Source organism: Marmota marmota, unplaced genomic scaffold (genome assembly GCF_001458135.2).
Source record: "Marmota marmota marmota unplaced genomic scaffold, marMar, whole genome shotgun sequence".
Taxonomy (NCBI): Eukaryota; Metazoa; Chordata; class Mammalia; order Rodentia; family Sciuridae; genus Marmota; species Marmota marmota.
Genome location: NW_026000057.1, coordinates 11,986,875 through 12,006,169, shown reverse-complemented (window position 1 = coordinate 12,006,169; position 19,295 = coordinate 11,986,875). Strand labels below are relative to the sequence as shown.

At 34.8% G+C, this 19,295-nt stretch overlaps 1 protein-coding gene across 1 annotated transcript; it reads right to left on the bottom strand.

Moving 5' to 3' along the window:
* Positions 1–4,591: 4,591 nt before the first annotated feature.
* On the bottom strand, positions 4,592–12,409 carry Fgb (fibrinogen beta chain). The gene is made up of 8 exons (XM_015484495.2): positions 12,253–12,409; positions 9,533–9,724; positions 8,869–9,052; positions 7,457–7,684; positions 6,783–6,896; positions 6,323–6,448; positions 5,820–6,105; positions 4,592–5,236 (listed from the first exon to the last, which is right to left on the bottom strand). Exons 1-8 carry the CDS (start codon positions 12,355–12,357, stop codon positions 5,005–5,007), a joined length of 1,467 nt encoding a protein of 488 aa, XP_015339981.1. The 5' UTR covers positions 12,358–12,409; the 3' UTR covers positions 4,592–5,004.
* Between the last annotated feature and the right edge of the window lie 6,886 nt (positions 12,410–19,295).

Below are 19,295 nucleotides of genomic sequence, written 5' to 3'. Positions count from 1 at the left end.
TAGGGGGTTAAATTCTGTGATAATAAGAGGCACACCTGTGAGTGAAGCACACAATATTGTTTTCATAGGTTCTAACCACCTAAGTTCCACCACTTATTATTCACTTGGAGATAATGATACTGTAATTCAGAGATAAACATCAGACTATTGTATATGGCATTTGCTTTAAATTATTTTCCCAGTACTGTTACTGATTTGATTATACTCTGTCATAGGTTCCCAAAGGCAACAAAATATATTTCCCAGTTAGCTAGTGCTAGAGGAGCTGCAGGTGAATCTGAAAAGTAGCGCTATGCAGACACATTCACTCATCTCAAATCAGGTCTACAAAAACCTGAAAGGAAATGATAGGTCACTAATACAAGTACATGCAGAATGCAAAGTCATAAATCTACTATATTTTATATTCAAGAAAAATAATGCAACATTTGCTATTTACTAAAAAAGTTTGAGATTAGCAACATTTAGATTTTGATAACTCTGAACATAATACAAATTCCTTATAGGTAGTGAGCTTAACATAGAAACCATTTCTGAAATATCTTGTATTTTATTTATTTATCTATTTATTTATTTTTGCATTCATTGATTCATTTATTGTTAGCTTTTAATTGAGACCGAAGTACTTTTTAAATGTCATTCATGGAGAAAATACAAATTAATTGAGGTTGAGATCAGGAAGGACCTTAAACATTACAGTATCATAGGGATTTGCATTTGGGGAGGAAACTCAATACTTGAAAAAGACATTATGTCTTTCATTTTCACATAGCAAAAGCAACAATCAAAAGCACAGAGGAGAGTAAACCTAAGAGTAAGCCAGGTTTGAGCTGAGAAAAGCTAAATTATTAAACAGTGGTCTCCCTGTTCATCATCTCATTGCTGAAGGTGGGTATGTGGTGATTGCAAAAGAGTAAAATATTTGCCAGACTCACCTTTGACTCAATCCCCAATAGGTCTATGACCTTAAGGTTGCACGCCTACATAAGCTATTGCAAAATTGCGTTCAAGTATCTCCTTTGGAGAGATAAAGCAAATGCAGTAAACAATTGGTGACTCTGGGTGAAGGATAGAGAGGTACTCATTAAACTTACAATTTTTTTCTTTTTAGTCTGAAACCTTTCAAAGTAAAATGTTAGAAGGAGAAATAAATATAATTTAATCAACCCCCCCAAAATATGCTACCTTTTGATCACATCTTGGGTGGAAGAAGGATATATAAAACAACTTAAAGTCCAACCAAGAGAATCACCTAAGGCTGTGATGCAATGTGGGAGAGATGGTGGGTTTAGCCTTTGGAGACCTATTAAACCCAAGTCCAGTCTTAAACACAGGTAGTGGTTTCCTATAAGATTATGGAAACTTCAATGATAACAATTTGCTCTAAATATACTTCATGGTCGTCATTTGAATGAAAAACAAGATGCTAGGTAAGAGAGATAAAAGGAGTCACAGATAAATGTAGCCTGCATCAGTAATTCCAAAATCCAGCCAGTGATCAGAAACTCTACTGAGAAAACAGACTCTTTGGCTTATTCCACATGCAGACTTTGATGTAATAAACCTAGGTTTATACCAGGAAATCCCTGCAGATTCTGATAACCAGGATCCAGGACTTTAAGTGTGTAATAATTAAACAGAAATATTGATTGATCTGGTGATATGTCACATTACTCCAAATTTTTGTCCCAAGTGCAGAATCTGTGATCATCTTAAAATCCAGTCCCTTAGTTACATTGATTAGTTGTTTCCCTTGCTTCCTAAATGCAAAGGAATTAAAAGTTTATGTCCCATAATATATGTGTATATATACATATACAATATATTTTTAATAGATTGTTGCATAATTTCAGCCCTAATTGTATAATAAAATATTATTTTTCTCATGCCACAGTGTGGCATTAAACAATTAACGTTCAACTCATTATTACATTATGTTCATAAAGTCATGGTTTAATAGTCTTTTTCAATGCTATTTTTTAATTCTTACTAGAGGAAACTATTGTTTTATTATATTCAAAATTGTAATGCCCAAAAGGGCAAAATCAGATAGATAGCATTTCTTACCAAATGATGCTTTAATAGTGCTTGCTTCTTTCTAGATAGACTTATATATTACATGTATTCCAGGAGTGATGTTTTGCTACTTGTATGTGGGCTAAGAATTGGCCATTGGATTGTCTGATTTAATGGACTTAAATCTGTGCCTTTACTTTAAGCTCTAGGGATACACTAGGTCCTCTATGTGTGCATAAGGGGTTGAGCAAAGGTCTGAGGATTGACCTTCCCAGCCCCCTTCTTCAGTGGACTCTTGACCCCGAAGTTCCACTCTCAACTATTTTGCCTAATGAGTTTCTATGTGTACCTTTACTGGACTGTGAGTTCTGTATAAAAACAGGAATATCGCAAACTCTGATAATCATTGGGTTTAATCTGTCAACACTTATGAGTTTATGAAAAGTAGTCTTTCTGACAGACTAATCATTCTGAAATCAAATCCTAATAAGAGTTTATTATTAGTGTAGGAAAAAATGTGTATCAAAAAAACAGATCAATTACTGGTGTTAGTTTTTTAAATTGCCCAAGAGTTTCAGAGAGTTTTCTCCTGGTGTTGATAATTAAAGGGAAATTTGAAATGAATAGTAATTTAGCAGATGGTGTTGGGGGTAATAAGCTGTTGACCATGAGAACTGCTTTCCATAGTAGCTGCATTAACAGTGCACAAGGATACGCACAGTATCTAATAGTCAGAGTGCTAGAAGCGGAAAAACAGCTGGTGGTGGCCAGGGATAAGGGGAGGAGGAAGGAAGAACTTTTCAATGAATATAAAGTTAGAGTTATGAATAAGTCCTGGAAATCTTCTTACAACCTAGTACCTGTAGATAATAAAACAATATTGTACATTGAAAATTTTGATGAGAGTTGCTCTCATATCAAATGTTCTTACCACAACTTAACAAAACAAAACAAAGGAACATAAGAAAATTTTTGGAGGTGATGGATTGGATACCTTAGTAATAGCTCTACACATATTGAAGCTTATTGAATAGCATATGTTAAGAATGTGCAAGTTTGGGGGCTGGGGATATACAGCTTAAGTGGTAGTTCACTCGCCTAGCATGCGTGAGGCACTGGGTTCAATTCTCAGCACCACATAAAAAAAAAATAAGGATATTGTGTCCACCTAAAACTAAAAAATAAATATTTTTTAAAAAGAGTGTGCAAGTTTAAGTGTTTTGTTTTTGTTTTGGGGGTGGGGGTGCTAGGCATTGAACTTTGTTTGTTTGTATGTCAATTATACCTGAATAAAGCCAGTGAAAACATTCTCAAGGACCTGATTTGTCCTGATATGGTGAGAAACCCACTGTGACAAAAATGTAGGTAGGCAGGAGAGGGTACTGGGACCAAGTAGTAAGCCATTTTCATCTCTAACTAAAAAATTTGATTTTAGGGAATTTTGACATAGACAGCAAGGAACTAACATTAAACGGGAAAGTAACTTGGCCAGAGTTTTCTATTTTTAGGATGATATGTGAGATGACAGAGTGATAGAAGGAGCACAAGCTACAGGTGACAAAACTCATGGCAGAGTAACCAGATAAAAGTTGAAGTCAGATTTGATGAGGAAGTAAGAGCATGACAGCATTCAGAAGAAAAGAAAGTAATACCCTTTTTTTTAGAAAAATGAAGAGGATGAGTGTTATGGTTTAGATGTGAGGTGTCTACAAAAAACTCAGGTGTGAAACAATGCAAGAGGGTTTCAAGGTGAGATGATTGGGTTATGAGAGATTTAACCTAATTAGAGCATTAATCCCCGGGTAGGGATGAACTCAGTGGTAACCATAGGCAGGTAGGGTGTGGCTGGGGGAGCTTGTTATTGAGGGCGTGCCTTTGGGGGATACATTTTGTTGATGGTGAGTGGAGTCTCTCTCTGTGCTTCCTGGTGCCATGCTCACCTCTGCTTTCCTGGGCTACATGCTTCCACCATGATGTTCTGCCTCACCTGGAACCCCAAAGAATGGAATTGGCCAACTATGGACAAGACCACTGAAGCCATGAGACCGAAAAGAAACTTTTCCTCCACTAAAATAGTTCTTGTCAGGTCTTTTAGTCACAGTAGTAAAAAGGTAGAGTCATACGATGAACTTCAGGGCATTAAGGTCCATCAGAATAAATGACAATGACAAAAAAGGACTGAGGAACCCAGGGTTACCAAGGGCAGTTGGAGTGCAGCAAGGAGATGTTGAAACAATATACCCACTTCATAAGGAGAAGTAGAAAGAACACTTCTACTTCTAGTATAACTATGTAAAAAAGAAAAACCAAGTTGACAACGAATAACAGTAGACCTCATTTCCATGAACACTATGCATACTCTTACTTTGCTATTTCCCTTTAAAAAAATGTTTGATGAAGACTTGCTCATTATTATCCCCTGGAAGTTCTGATGCTAATATAGAGTAGTGGTGTTTCCATGGTACACAGTAAAATTTTGACTCTTCAGATACTTGAAGCTTGGGATGCTTCTCTCTCTTACAAGTTCAAAGTCTAATTCATTGGCAGTGTGGATATCAAAATAAGGAAACATTGATTTATTGCAACAGACACTGGTTTAATTAATAATTCTGAAAGTTTTCAGTGACAGATATTACATAAATAAATAGGGTTTTAAAAGTGGATATTTAGAAAAAGATTTTAGTTTGCCTCATCATTTTTCTATAAGGATAGATTATCTCTTTTCCTGATTTGAAACTTTTCACAATCAATTCGAACCAACTGACTTTGTCCACCAACTATCCTCTTAGTTACTTCATGGTAAGGTGAGTGAAAAATATGAAAGAAAATTTCATGCTACTTTGAATGTCATTTATCCTATACCTTTTCCAAAAAGACACAGAATCATATGAGATTTTCAGAGGGATATAATGTATGAAAGAAAATTCCAATAACATAATGTAAAAAATGTTGTCACATATAGAAGAATAAAAATCTACATTTGGGAAATTATTGCTGTGGGAAGAAGGGTCTGATCTTCATTGATATCTTCCTCATTGAATACCATGACCCCTTCCAATTCATCCATACTACGCCATCATCTGTGCCATGTTTAGCCATGTCCCAGCTGTACTGTCCACCCCAGTAGTATCTGCCATTTGGATTGGCTGCATGACATCTGTTATACCACCATCCACCACCATCTTCTTTAGAACACTGTTTTCTTGGATCTTCATTTGTCCTGAAAGGAAATATGTCTTAGGTTACTAGAAGCAGAACTACAGTTGTCAAGTTAATTCTTTGCAGAGTATCCACAGGAGAGTGCTATACTGAGGTACTTCCCTTGGGTTCTACATGTAAAGTCCTATAAGTACACCAAAGGCTTCCCTGTCCCATAGCAAGAAAGGGAGATAGCTGGGCCTATGTGGCCAGGTCATGTAGTGATGACATTGGTTACTTCATACTGAAATGATAACTTTCAGATGCATTAGTATTTAAGAACCCTGGAAATCAAAATGAAGATCTTCAAATAAACATTAGAGCATAGATATGTAGGTATTTATATGAATGCTCATTGCTCAGAAAATGAGTGTGGTCTATTTCCAGTTCCTTCTCTTACTGTGACTTTGGGTTAATTATTTAATTTCTTGAAGTTGCATTTATAAAGTGAGAATAATAATTTCTACTTTATAGTTGAAATTCTTTTAAGTGAAACATACATTGGGTGACAGATTATGGTTGCTAATAACATTAGCTGTTAAATGATGCTGAGTAATGATACTAGTAGGGACTTTTAAATTAGGAGTGAAGAATGCAGCACATACCAGCCATCATTGTCTCTGTCGTAGGTGCTGAAGAACATGCCATTGTGGATGGTCATGGTTCTGTTTTCTCCTACCAGTTGAGAAGCTCCATCCATGAGAGCATTGCCGGCTGTTCCTTTGTAGTTACCCACTGAGATTCTGTATTTATTGGCCTCATTCTGCACCGTGAAGAGTCCATAATGCGCCTTCACCTTGTCTCCTTTCCAGTCCTCCATTTCAATCAAAAGTTCTGTGGCTCCCATCTCGGTAAGTTCATTGATCTTATCATTTCCAAGCCAATACTCACCTAAAGGAAAAACAGAATAAAATCTTACCAAATATCAAATATTTGGAAACAAACAAAAACACTGCTTTTCTTACCTATCTTTTGCTTTTACATTTTTCTAATTAAACTCCTTTTTACTGCCTAAAACCTAAAAACAGACTCTAATCAATGCTCTTACAATGGAAAAAAAAATCCCATTTGAAATACAATAATTTTATTTTCTCCTCCTAGTTTTTACCTGGTAGGCCACAGTATTTCTTTCCATCTGCATTGGTTGCAATATTTCCAAATCCTTTTTTATAGGGGTCCCATTTTCTGCCAAAGTCAACGCTACCATCCTGACGGTTCTGAATTACTGTCCATCCTATGGTTGATGGAAACAAAAATAGCATAAATTAGCCAATAATAAGTGATATCGCTTTGAAAAGAACATCTGAATCCATTGTCCATTCAATTTACCTGATGCCCACTTAAATTTAGTTCTCCAAAATGGACAGAATCATGAATATAAATATAAGAAGAAACTCTTAAACTCTTTGGAAATGAAATATGCTTGATCTTATCCCAACTTGTAAATCATAGATATTTTAAATTTCAATTCAGATTGAATTCCAAATCAAATTGCTCTTTGCCAGCTATGTCACAGCAAGGTCTTGTTTCCTGTCCGGTATTCGAAAGAACCACTGTCCAATACTTACCTCCATTTTCTGTGGTCATGTCACAGTATACTCTATATGGTTTGCTGGACCTGTCAGGCTTAATGAGATACATTTCAGATGTTTCACCACCTTTCCTGATGATTTCTTCACATTCTGCAAACATAAGATAACATCTTATGTTCAGGGTCTATAACATCATTACTTGGTCAGTTCTTTATCAAAAATGATTATATAGGTCAGGGGGGTACTGTTTTATTATAGACATTTGAGAATTGTTTTAATATTATAAAACACTGGGTCTTTCTTTGAAAATCAAACTTAGTTTTGAAGAATTCTATCTGCTGAGTAAATGAAAAGGGCCCTCCCCTAAGCCCCTCTTGTGCCTAGGAGTATCCCCAAATGGATGGAACACATGGGATGGGGAAGCTCCAATACCTGTCCCTGCCATCTGTTCACCCAAGTACATTCATAGACTGTACATCAGATACCCTTGAAACTACCACCATCATTATATTTCATCCTGCTTATAGGAAATTGGCAAAATCACCAGGCCAAGGCATACCACAATATGCTAATGACATCTTCATGATGTGTTACAGTGACATTAGGCTCCACTGAGGAAAATGTACTGGATTCATTTTTTTAATTCTTTTATTTTTAAAGAATGTGAATTCTTCTGGAATCTGATAGAAGTATGTTTACTAACTACTTACCTTTGCCAGACACCACAGGGATATTGCAGCTGACAGTGCACGGGGCTTGGCAGTATTCCATCTGTGCTGAGACATCAGATTCTAATTTTTGTATTTTGCTTCTCAGGTCTTCCAGGATTGAGCGGAGCACACGAAGGTTAGTTGGGATGTTTTCATTCACCGTCTCATCTATATATAATCGTTGGTTTTCCAGTGCTGAAGAGTACTCATTAATGACATTTTCATTGTCTAGGAAAATGAAATTATATAGGGATGGTCAGCATTTGCCTCATAAAAAGCTAAGTATATTCAACTATATAATTATGATTTTAGTTTGCTGAGAATAAGAGACATTGATTGAGCTACTATCAAGTAATCATGATATATAGTTGTACTTAGGGAAAATTATTTTGTCAAGGCATAGACAAATTAGCAAAGCCATAGAACTTCAGCATTATCACCACTATGTGAGTAATTTACCATAGGTATAATTTAAAGATCATATTCAATAATGGATACAATATGTTGCTTATTTCTTTGACGAAGAAAAGAGGAGAAAGCAGTATTTGGGCCTTCCATCTCAGAAGTTCAACATCTTCTAGAGAAAATGCATTTGATTTCTGTATACACCTTGCATAAGTACTATAGAACATCAAAAGTTAAAAGAGAGATGCTATGATTCCTTCAACTCATTTGAAAAGTGTACAAACTTAGGTATGTTACTGAGAAGCCAGGCTCATACTCTAGTTGATCCCTAAACACCAAGCCACTACCCCTAAGCATTGAGATCTTAAGATTCACAGTTGAGACATCCCTGTGCATGCGACAATGAAATATATCATGGATTTCTCTTTCACATTCAAAACCTCAAATATTCAATCTATATGTGCTAAATTTTCACTTTGTAAATTTTTAATTATTATTACTTTTTTGTACTGGAGATTGAACTCAGGGGCACTCAACCACTGAGCCACATTCCCAGTCCTATTTTATATTTTATTTAGGGACAGGGTCTCACTTTGTAGCTTAGCATCTCACTGTTGCTGAGGCTGGGCTTTGAATTCACAACCCTCCTGCCTTAGCGCCCCCAGCAGCTGGGATTACAGGCCTGCAGCACTGGGCCCGGCTCACTTTGTGAATCTTTATCTTCTGAGTCATCAACCAAATTTCTTATAGATGAACAATGAGAAATTATAGTAAAATTTTTCATAGATCACTCTTGTTGAAGTCACACTGGGAACAAAACTTTGATCATGTTTATCTGGCGAATCACAGGTGCAGATGCCTAAGCCAGGATCTTAATGTAATCAGATGCATACTGAAAGCAATATTGATGCTATTTAGACCAGTTTAGAAATGCTGATCTCATAATCATGCATTCTCACAGCTGATTTTATAACTGAGAATCAAATGGAAAACACAAGAATATCCACCTTTTACTTGTGCCTGCCTCTTTTTCCACATGTCTTTTAGCAGAGTCATGTACTGAAATGTGCTGGAGGAAGTCTGGGAAACAGACTCCACATTGTTGTTTAATTCTGCAATGCTGTTTTTGATTGGTTTTTCCTGGTTTAGCAGAGTATCTTGCAACTGACATCCTGTAGGACACAACACCCCCTACAAAGAAGAAAGCAGGCATTAGAGAAAGGATGTGGATTATGGATACTTGTTAAAATAGTGCATATAACAATCCAATTATCTCATTAGTCAATGTAACACTGTGTTATTTGACTTGCTTTATGGAAGACCAGAAATGTCAGAATTAGCATCATCATATATTTACATATTTTGAAAACTTAAAATAATTCTTACCACAGAAGAAATGTAATGAGGCTATGAAAATTTTATCAACTTGAACAAAAGAAGTAGGTGAAATTTAAAGCAAAGACAATACCCACATATCCTAACTTGTTATCCTAGGCCCAGACCAAAGAACACAAGAAAGGGAGACTACACCAAAGACCAAATTAGGTTTATGTTCCGAATTTTATTTCCAAAATAAATAAGCAAAATAGCAATGATGGTAATGTGGGTCAATGAAAACCTAGATTTTCTCTGCATGGGAGACCCACCACTGCAAGAAATGTCAATGCTTACCAGGTCTGGGTCAGCATGAAGACAGCCTCCAGCATCCGGGGCTTTTCTTTCCACTTTTTTCTGACCGGCAACTGCTTTGGCTGGACGAGCCCGATAGCCACCTCCACTAATGGGAGGTGGGGCAGGTCTCAGGCTGGGAGCCTCTTCCCTCCTCCGGTCAATGGGTCGATGACCACGAGCATCCACTACAGCCTGCAGGAAGCCAGACAGAAATAGAATGATGACTGTTAGAGAAGATTTGAGATGAAACTATTCCAACACCCTCATTTTATAACTGAGGTTGTCACAAACCTGAAGATTTGCTTAAGGTCCATTAACTGGCTAGTTTGTGGTAGAAAATCAGAAGTTTACTTATGTCTCTTCAGAATAGGATGAAAGAACAATAACATCTAAGACTACCATACCCAAGAGAGTTTTTAAAGAGAGCCTCTAAGATAAAACTATATGAGATTATGAATAACCTTGACCTCAGGTTCTTGAAACCCAAACATTGGAACACACAAAATTCTCAGGAATCTATACAGTCAAGAAGAATGAATATTCTTAAGCCCCTTAGATTACTAAATTCCTATAATTATTATTTATCATTTCCCCACCTTCAACTTTTACAAATTGATCATCAGTCTATCCTATAGGATCATATGTAACAGACAATATAAGATGTATTTAAAGTGAAATTTACTTAAATTTGATTTGTATGTAATAAGACAAACTTTGACCCTAACATGTTGCAAGAGAAATAAGGTATTCTGGGGTCAGATTGCCTGGCTTTCAACTGTGACCCTACATTTACTATAAGACCCTGAGCAAGTTACTCTGTGTCCCCGTTTCCTCATCTGTAAAACAAGGATAACTGTAGTTTATATCTGTCTCATAAGATTACTGTAAGGTTTTAATGACTTATGTATGACACACTCAGAATAGAACTAGGCCCATTGTAAATGCTCATTATAACTTGGAATGTTATATATGTTGGAATCATACATAACAGATATTATAGTTTAAGTGGCTTCTTCACTCTTAATTCAACTTTCACTCTTATTTCCTATTAACAAAATTTATTAAAATATAATTTTGAAATTCCTATATGGTCTCTATATGAAATACCAAGATTATCTCATATTTAAAATAATTCTTAAGATTTATATGTTGCAACAAAAATTATGTACTAACAAAAATATTGCATTAAATGAATTTGAATTGCAAAATATGCAGTGCAATATAAAGGTTTTGGCTTGGATTAAATATATTATCATATACTCTTTGTCAGTAATTGTATTCATGGGGACTTAATTACTAATTAACAAATGACAAAAATTTGGAGAAGGACCTGAACTCTTTTGCAATTGTTTGAGTCTAAAAGTCACCAAATGAGCTGTACTTAGAATTTTATTGTCATTTATTTGTAAGATAATTTGATTACTTAACATTTCCTGCTAGGATTAAAACCTAGGAAGTTTGGCTCCAGATTCCCCTGCTCAATCACATATATCCTTAATGAAAAAGATTTGGAGGAAATATCAAAGGCAAGGTCCCAAGGAGAGCTTGTCTGCTCCAACACAAATTTAATTCACCTGTTTATTATAAATAAAATTATAAATGAGACTGTTTTCTTTTTTGTTTTAGAGTGCTAGTCGAGAAGCAATTTTACTAGAGAAAAAAAATGTAAAAAATATTTAACAGATTTTAAGTCTATGAAGACCACTTATCAAAATAACCAAAACTAGAAAATCTGCTTTGGAACATAAACTATTAAACTATTTCTATGAAGATTAGTTACTGAGTAAGAATGTGAAAGTACCTTGCAAAGTGCTTCAAAATACTTAGTCTCACAACTTCTTTCCATTTTTCTCACCAAATGTGATTGACCAAGTTATCTTTTTATTTGAAGAGTGTGATGATTAGAACATTAAAGTTCTCTCCAAATTCAATAAAAGAGCCAAATGAATCAAAGTCTTATTGTATATTCTTATTTCTAGTGTGTTGATACTTTATCATGCACAAGAAATTTGATCATGATACATTTGATAATAAAATTACAATTCCTTAAATATTTCTTTTTTCTAAATGCATTTCTATGTTTTTGATAACAACAAACTAATAGCAGTAAGTTGGCAAAGATAACACTTGAGGACAAAACTGTTCGACAAAATAAAAAGTTAGACTTCATAACCATCAACAATAACAATAAACACCACCTCTGATTTAAATTGTCTCATCTGAAAAACATTTCATTTAAACTTAAATTATAATTCATATTCATAATTAGTCAGTAATCTCAAGAGCTATATATTGCTCTCCTCACCAAAAAGCCACCTATCTACCACAGCTTTTTCTTTTAAAACTCTCCTCTTTTGCTGTCTTTTAGCCTTTACAGTTTTTAGATTCTATACTTATAATTGTAATAATGTATTGCTAGAACTAAGTGAAAATCATAGCATTCAGGATAACAAAAAGTGAAAAAAATACATCTTACGTTAGCCAAGCCATCTTCATCCTTGGAAAATAAAAGTAATAAACCAAAAAAAAAATCAAATTATTTTGCTTTCACAAATGAATCATCACGAAGTAGCTTTAGGTAAATTAGATCCTAGAGATTAACAATTCAGTTTCAAACTATAATCAACACTAATTTCATTTAAGTAACTATTCATTAGTATGATTGTATTATATTTTATATTAATAAGATTAGTAATAGTAGAATAATATAAAAAAATCACCTCTTCTTCGTAGTCATAAAATTGGGATTTAACTGAGAAAACACACAACAGAAGCAATAATAGATGTTTCATGGTTTCAAATTTTTGAAAGTTCCAAGAAATCATCTTCTGCCTGAAGACCAGAGAGAACTTCAACTATATATACTTGGGTCCTCTGTTAGGCATGATTTCAGAAATGGTTACCTTCCCTTAGTTAATATTTAATTTTTTGGTTCCCTTGTTGGCTGAACCATTTTATCACTTAAGCAACATCTTCCCAGCAAGACTTATTTACTTGTGATACAACTCTTCTCTGCTGTTGGTTTAATTTAGAAACACTCATCTCCTCAACTCATTTAACCAGAAAAATGATGGAAATTTAGAACATTCCTGGAAGAGATGTATCACATTTCTCATAAATTAATGCCACACAAGTTCACAAAGAATGTGCAGGGAAAAAAATTTAATAGAATCACAAAATTTGAGCCACTCAGAAAGCAATCACTAAGATTAAGAACCCATTAAAGATACACCATATGTGCTTAGGTTTTGAGGCAAACATATAATTCAATTTTACAAGAGGCCATTAAAACCAAGAGTAATTTATGTCATCATGTGTTTATCCTTTCTTTAGACATTAATCAGAATTAAAAAATAACAATTCATGTCTTTGATAGACAAACACTGGAAAGAAAATGTCCAGATCTTTTTTTAACCCTGACTAGTTTTTATACTTTGTCTTTTATTAATGTAAATTAAAACTTACAACAAATTCTAATCATTATTAAAATAACTAATAGTTTATAGATTCTCAAATCAAAATTGACATTATAGTGACTGGATACATAGTTAACATTTCATATAATCCATAATAATCACTTTTCATATTTTATTTTCTATCAGACTGCTTATTAAAAACAATGTCATTGTAACATTGGGAAGCCTTCATAACAGTAATGACTTTGTACTTCTCTTTCAGTTTGTTCCCACACTTAATTTTCCTTCATCATTTCTCATAAGTCACAAGATCCATCTTTCTTATCTGTTCATTTGTTTATTGCAATTGAGACTAAGAACTCCCACAAGAATCAAAAGGAAATCCCATCAGGTGCACTGTTTAAAAGTATTTCCTGTTTTGTTTTGTTCTGTTTGTATGGAAAGTAAAATATTCTTATTAAGGTTGCAAAATGTTTTTATTAGGAAGATGATAAGTTATCTGAGTTTGGATTGGGGAAGTTTTAAACAGTGCTTTGAAACACAATCTTGGTAATAGTATGAAACAGTGAATTTCTTTTTTCTCTTGATAGTATAGATTACATTCCCAAATTCTTTTAACTCAGATATATAGAAACAGAATATTGAATTTAATTGAAGAAATATATTTGATTGCATTTTTTCAAATTTGTGCCCCAATTATTAGTCGTGAATGAACATTTTTCTTTACAATTATATTCTTTAGAATATACAGAGGGATACACAAGATAACAGAAAAATTAACTCTATCAATTAAAATAAGATACAAGAATATTTTCCTTCCAAACATAACTGAGAAAATTTTATTTTAAAAATCTGGACAGATTTTATTTTGTGATGTATAGGTTCTTGCTGATTTTTAAAAGAACTATTTGTTAAGAAGATTCAAACAATTTTTGAGGCGATGTATTATTATATTTCCAGTCCACAAGTTGATAAATATTAATTTTCAGAAATTGGTTCATTTTGTTAGTTTCTTCTAGCATATAGTAGACTCTTGTTCAAAGTTACAGTGAAAGTTCCTTACCACTTAGCTCTGCTGCAGCCGGCCTTCTTACCACTGGCAGAAGGAAAATGGAAGAAAACTAAAGGAATGATCTGTAAGAACAGAGAGACTTATGTTCATTCTATGTGAGTAGTACCTAAGAACCTCCTAAGTGACAGGTGGTCTGGTGGGGCCTGGGGACACATTGGTGAGCAAGACAGACATAGCAGACATTCTATAAATAAAGATAGAATGAGTGAGTAAACTGGCCTTCGTTGATTTGTTCCTCAGATGCCAACTACGATATTCATTTATCTTACTTAATTCTTGAAACTACTGAGCTCAACAGATAATGAAACTGAGGTTCAGAGTGGTTAAACTATCTAAGAGCACACAGAAAGTGCTAGTACCAGGACTTGACCCACTCTGTCTAACCCAACCTCTATGCTCTGTGCCTATTATGCCAATATTGCCCAATGGAATGTAAACATTATACAAAATTAACCTGTACTTTCTTTTTTAGTTTGTTGCTGTTGTTTGGGGTAGACACTACAGTACCTCAGATGGGCACACACACTCTTAGCCCTTACTTTCACATATATTTTCACCCTAATCTATGGGTGGGTGTGAATATTCCCGTCTGTGTGAGAGACATGGAGACATGGGCAGTTATGTTGGTGATGAGTTTCTTTAATTATAGTTCTTGTAGAATTTTTCTGTACTAACACTCTAACTTGCTTAATATTATAAAGTAAATGAGGATGTTTTCAAAGAGAAGAAACGTATTTGCAGAGATCCCACTTAATAAAATGTTTACATTTTTCGCAAAGTTGATGCCATTGGTGGAGGATAAAGGGAGTACTGTTTGTTCAGTTACGTTTTGAGGTCAATGTTGCACTGCTTGTCCTATTAGCTGATGTTGTTACCTAAGTCCAGGGCAGTAAATCAGTGACAGAGAAAACAGAAATAATCTGTTCTGCCAGCAGGTCTCTGGCATGAAAGGCAAAGACTTGCAGGCACTGATCGTCAATGCAATTTCTGCTGTTACTTTTATGATTCATGTCAGGCCTAACCTACATACAGCAAGGAGATTTGTGTTTAGTAGCTATTTACAGAGCATCTGCTTGGTGGCAGGTAGTTTGATAGGAGCAGGGACACTTAGGTGAACAAGATAGACAAGGGCCCTGGGCTTATGAAGCTCTATGTCTAGTGGGAAAGAGAAAATGGACATTACCTACAGTAACTTGGGCTGAGTAGGAAAGCAGGGCTTTGGCAACAGTGACTTAAGAACCCAGTATTATTTCGGGGGGCGGGGGGAGGACTTGAAAGGAAAAGGACACTTGTGGACTAGAAACTCATAGTTTGAATCATTGTATGTTTTATTCATGCACCTGGCACCTAGGAAGTATTTCAGATATATCTTTTGAGCAAGTTTATGAATATATAAATGAACAAATGAATAAAATGAAATATTGATCTTCTTTATCTAAATAAGTATAGTTTTGGAGATTTTTAAACTAAATCATTCTTAGTCTTCAATCATATTTTCCTTGAGCTACAGTTTGAGAATCACAATCCAAAGGGAAGAGTTGGAGGTCAGTCTGGACTAGAGTTGTTTTTTTTTTTTTTTTTTAGTTCTTCTTTGGTTCTCTTTAGTTATACATGATTTGAAATCCATTTTGATATAATTATACAAGCAGGGAATATATCTCATTCTAACTAGGACCCATTCTTGTGGACGTACATGATGGTGGGATTCACTGTGATGTACATACGCAAATTATGTAAGATTCATCTCACTGTGTTTCCTTTTCCTATCCTCCCTCTCTTCCCTCTATTCCTTATTGTCTAATCTCCTGAACTTCTATTTTTGTTGTACAAGCCCAAGACCAGGTGGCAGCGACACCTGCAGTTGGTTAGCCATCCTCTATGGGAAAGCAGGTGACAGGGAAGAAAAGGAAAAGGCAGTTCTCTCTTGTGGAGGGTCTTCCACTATTAACTTAGAAGATGTCAGCCTGCTCTATGTACAGGAGTCAACATGGAAAGGGATGATGGAGTATTTTCTTCTTTCATCAGGTGCAGATCCTAAGAGCTAGAAAAAAGACAAATTGATCTTCTAGTTTTGTCACATTGAGACAAAAAAAACAAAGGGTGTAGTGACCACCTCCCTTCTCCTGGAATGACCCCTAACACTCAAGAGTGCAGCTCCAGTGGTCCTGCTGGTAGTATGACGCCCTGACTTCTGAACACAGGTGACCATGCTAGGGGTAGACATACTTTTTATGCAAGCAAGCTCTATCAAATTCTCTCCCCCGATTTGAGATTTGCAAAGGAAGTTTCAGACAACTGGGTGAGGTGGCCTGAAGTCATATACATTTCTAGAGAGACAGTCCATAAGCTGCAGTAGCAGACCTACCAAAACCTGCAAACTTAATGGTTAAGTTTTTCTGTCAAATCTGAGACCCTTGAAGGCCTTTCAATAGCACCTATTGCACTTTACCTTTCAATAACTTAGGCTGAGATGGTTTCTGGAACCCAAACAAATCTGAAGAAAAATTAAGTATTTTGGAATTGGGCTGGCTGCCTTATTTTTAGGCAGAAAGTGCACTTTGGAGAAAAAAGCTATATTTTCCAATAATGCAACATATCACTAATTTTTTTTACATATTAAGTATATGGTACCAACAATAAAACTCTGGAGGGAAAGGAAAGATTTAATTTTATTTTTGAGCGCTTCAGTAACATTCATATTAAAAACTTTTCATCATTTGATAACTATTTTTTCAATTAAATTAGCAATATTTTCTGTAAAATAGGCTCAAGATTCATCAAAGATTTAATGAAGTTTTTATAAAAAGTTACAGCTTGATGAGAAAACATGGAGCTGTATAGATAAAAATGGACAAATGGTCATACAAAAGAGAAAAGAAACAAACACCTATTTAGAAAAATATTAAACCTACAACTTTGATCACAAGAGGATCGATCACAAGTTCAAGGCTAGCCTCAGCAACTCAGGGAGGTCTTAAGCAACTTAGCAAGACCCTATATCAAAATAAAAAATAAAAAGGTCTAGGGATGTGGCTCAGTGGTTAAACACCCCTGAATTCAATTCTCAGTTCCAAAAAAATAAAAAATAAAAAATAAAAAATTGAACCCAGATATGAATCTAAGAAAACCAGAAAGGTTAACATGGAAACTGTATTAGAGAAGGGGGCAAAGGGCATAAAAAAAATCTCCACCATGTCTACAGAAGTAAGGGAGATGGTACATGGGTCAACGAATAAGATAAACTGGGGAAAGAGGCTTAACACCGGGGATAAACACTGCAGAGTATAAGATTTAGAATCCTCCGTCAATTCCCTGTGATTTCTTCAATATTCCAATTTATTTTGCTAAGAGTTTGTGGACCAGGTTTTCTTTTGGAAGAATTAGGCCTACTTTAAGTTTAGTTCAGAATGAAAATAAAAGCTGCCTGTGTGGAAGTACTGACCTCTCACTTCTAGCTTCCATTTCTGCAGATCTTTTCTTCTTATAAGAAATAGAATTCTGATTGTAATAAAACTAACTCATATGGAGCAATTAATTATGTGCCAGACACTTTTGCCAGTACTTTACTCTTAATTTCTCCAGCGATGTTATTGGGTAGCATAGTAGTAGTATTTCCATTTTAAAGATGGGAAATTGAGGCACGCAAAAGAAAATCACTCAAGATGACACTGCTGGTAAGTTGCAGAGAGGTGCTGAAGAATGACATTCTGGCTCCAAATTTTATATCCCTGCCTACTATGATGAGCAGTTTCTTCCTGTTATGCACAAAGCTTGTTTGATCTCTTTTATTGATATACTGTTCCTACCCCGGCAAAATGAACACTGTGTATGTACAACTGCCTAATTCTAGGAAGACACACACACACACACACACACACATATGTAACTATATTTTTAGAAGTTAATCTTTTGGGACAAAAGGCATGTGAAATTTTTTGATTAATTTATTGCTAAATTGCATATCAAAAATTTGCCTCCATTTGTACACCAATCAATCTTTAGGTCGTTCCCTCATCCTTTCAACACTGAGACTTGTAAACTAAAATTTGAACTAATCCATTAGGTGTTACAGAATATCACATTGTTGTATGACTAGCACTTCTTTAATTATGAGGCATAATGAGGATCTTTCTTGTTTGTATTTATTGACCCCAATATTTCTTTTATGATGAATTGCTTGTCAATGTGCTTTGTCTATTAGGTTGTTCATTTTCTCTCTTGATTTAAAACAGTTCTATTTATAAAAATAAAATTATCCTTTAGACTAACATGTACATTGCAAACTTGTTCCCAATTTTCATTTATATTTTGACTTTATGCTCTCTCTCTCCTATGTACATATAAACATGTACCATATGGTATTTCAAATTATGGTACCAAATTATAAATACTCTTAGGATCCCTGAATTTGGGTCTAGCTTAAGAAGATCTTCCCCAGTACAAAGTTTTGTTTCGTTTTTTCAACTTTTTTTAAAAAAATATTTATTTTTAGGTGTAGATGGACACAACACAATTCCTTTATTTTTATGTGGTGCTGAGGATGGAACCCGGGTGGGGAGTGCTCTACCGCTGAGCCACAATCCCAGCCCTCAAGTTATCCATATAGATTTACAATGGCTCAGAGCAGAAACTCTGGACCTAAACTATTTGGATTAGAAACAAGAAGAAGAAATTATAAATTCATAATTTTACAGGTATGATAATCAGGAAACATTTCCTATAAAGATGTGTAAAGTATTGATACTGCAATCAAATCTACACTCACATATCCTAACACTGCACAAGAGCAGAAGACATAATCTTTGAAGAAAAATAAATATTTTTATTGATAATAAAAAATAGGTTGACTGAGAACACTTTTCTTAAAATTTATATCAATAGTTTCACACAAATAGATAAGATATTATTATTTACATTAAATTATTTGCCATATTTGCTTTAAGGAAAAAAAAAAAGTCTTCTGAGTCAGTATGAAGAGTAGTAGGGACATCTACTGGTCAAATAAGGAAACTCACGATGTCAGCCAGTCTAGTTAGGTTTTTGGAGGCTTGGGTTCCCTCGAAAATCCAATGAAATTTATAGATCCCTTGGGACGGGAAGACAAACAAACACAAACAAGTTTCCTATAGAAATACAAAATTTGCCTATGATATATGTAATTCATGGATCCCAGAACAAAATAATAGGGCTACATGAGCTCTAAAATAAACTTGCATGAAACAATTCATAAATTCAAGAGTTTTTAAAAGATCAAAGTCTGATGCAATTTACTTCA

Bases quoted from the DNA above. Each gene is read 5' to 3' on its own strand.
- Fgb (XM_015484495.2), bottom strand. From the start codon at position 12,357: ATGATTTCTTGGAACTTTCAAAAATTTGAAACCATGAAACATCTATTA. The intron at 7,685-8,868 runs GTGGATATTCTT...TCATTTTCCTAG, and splicing joins GAGGCAGGCACAAGTAAAAG to ACAATGAAAATGTCATTAAT. The intron at 6,897-7,456 runs GTAAGTAGTTAG...TTATGTTTGCAG, and splicing joins CCCTGTGGTGTCTGGCAAAG to AATGTGAAGAAATCATCAGG.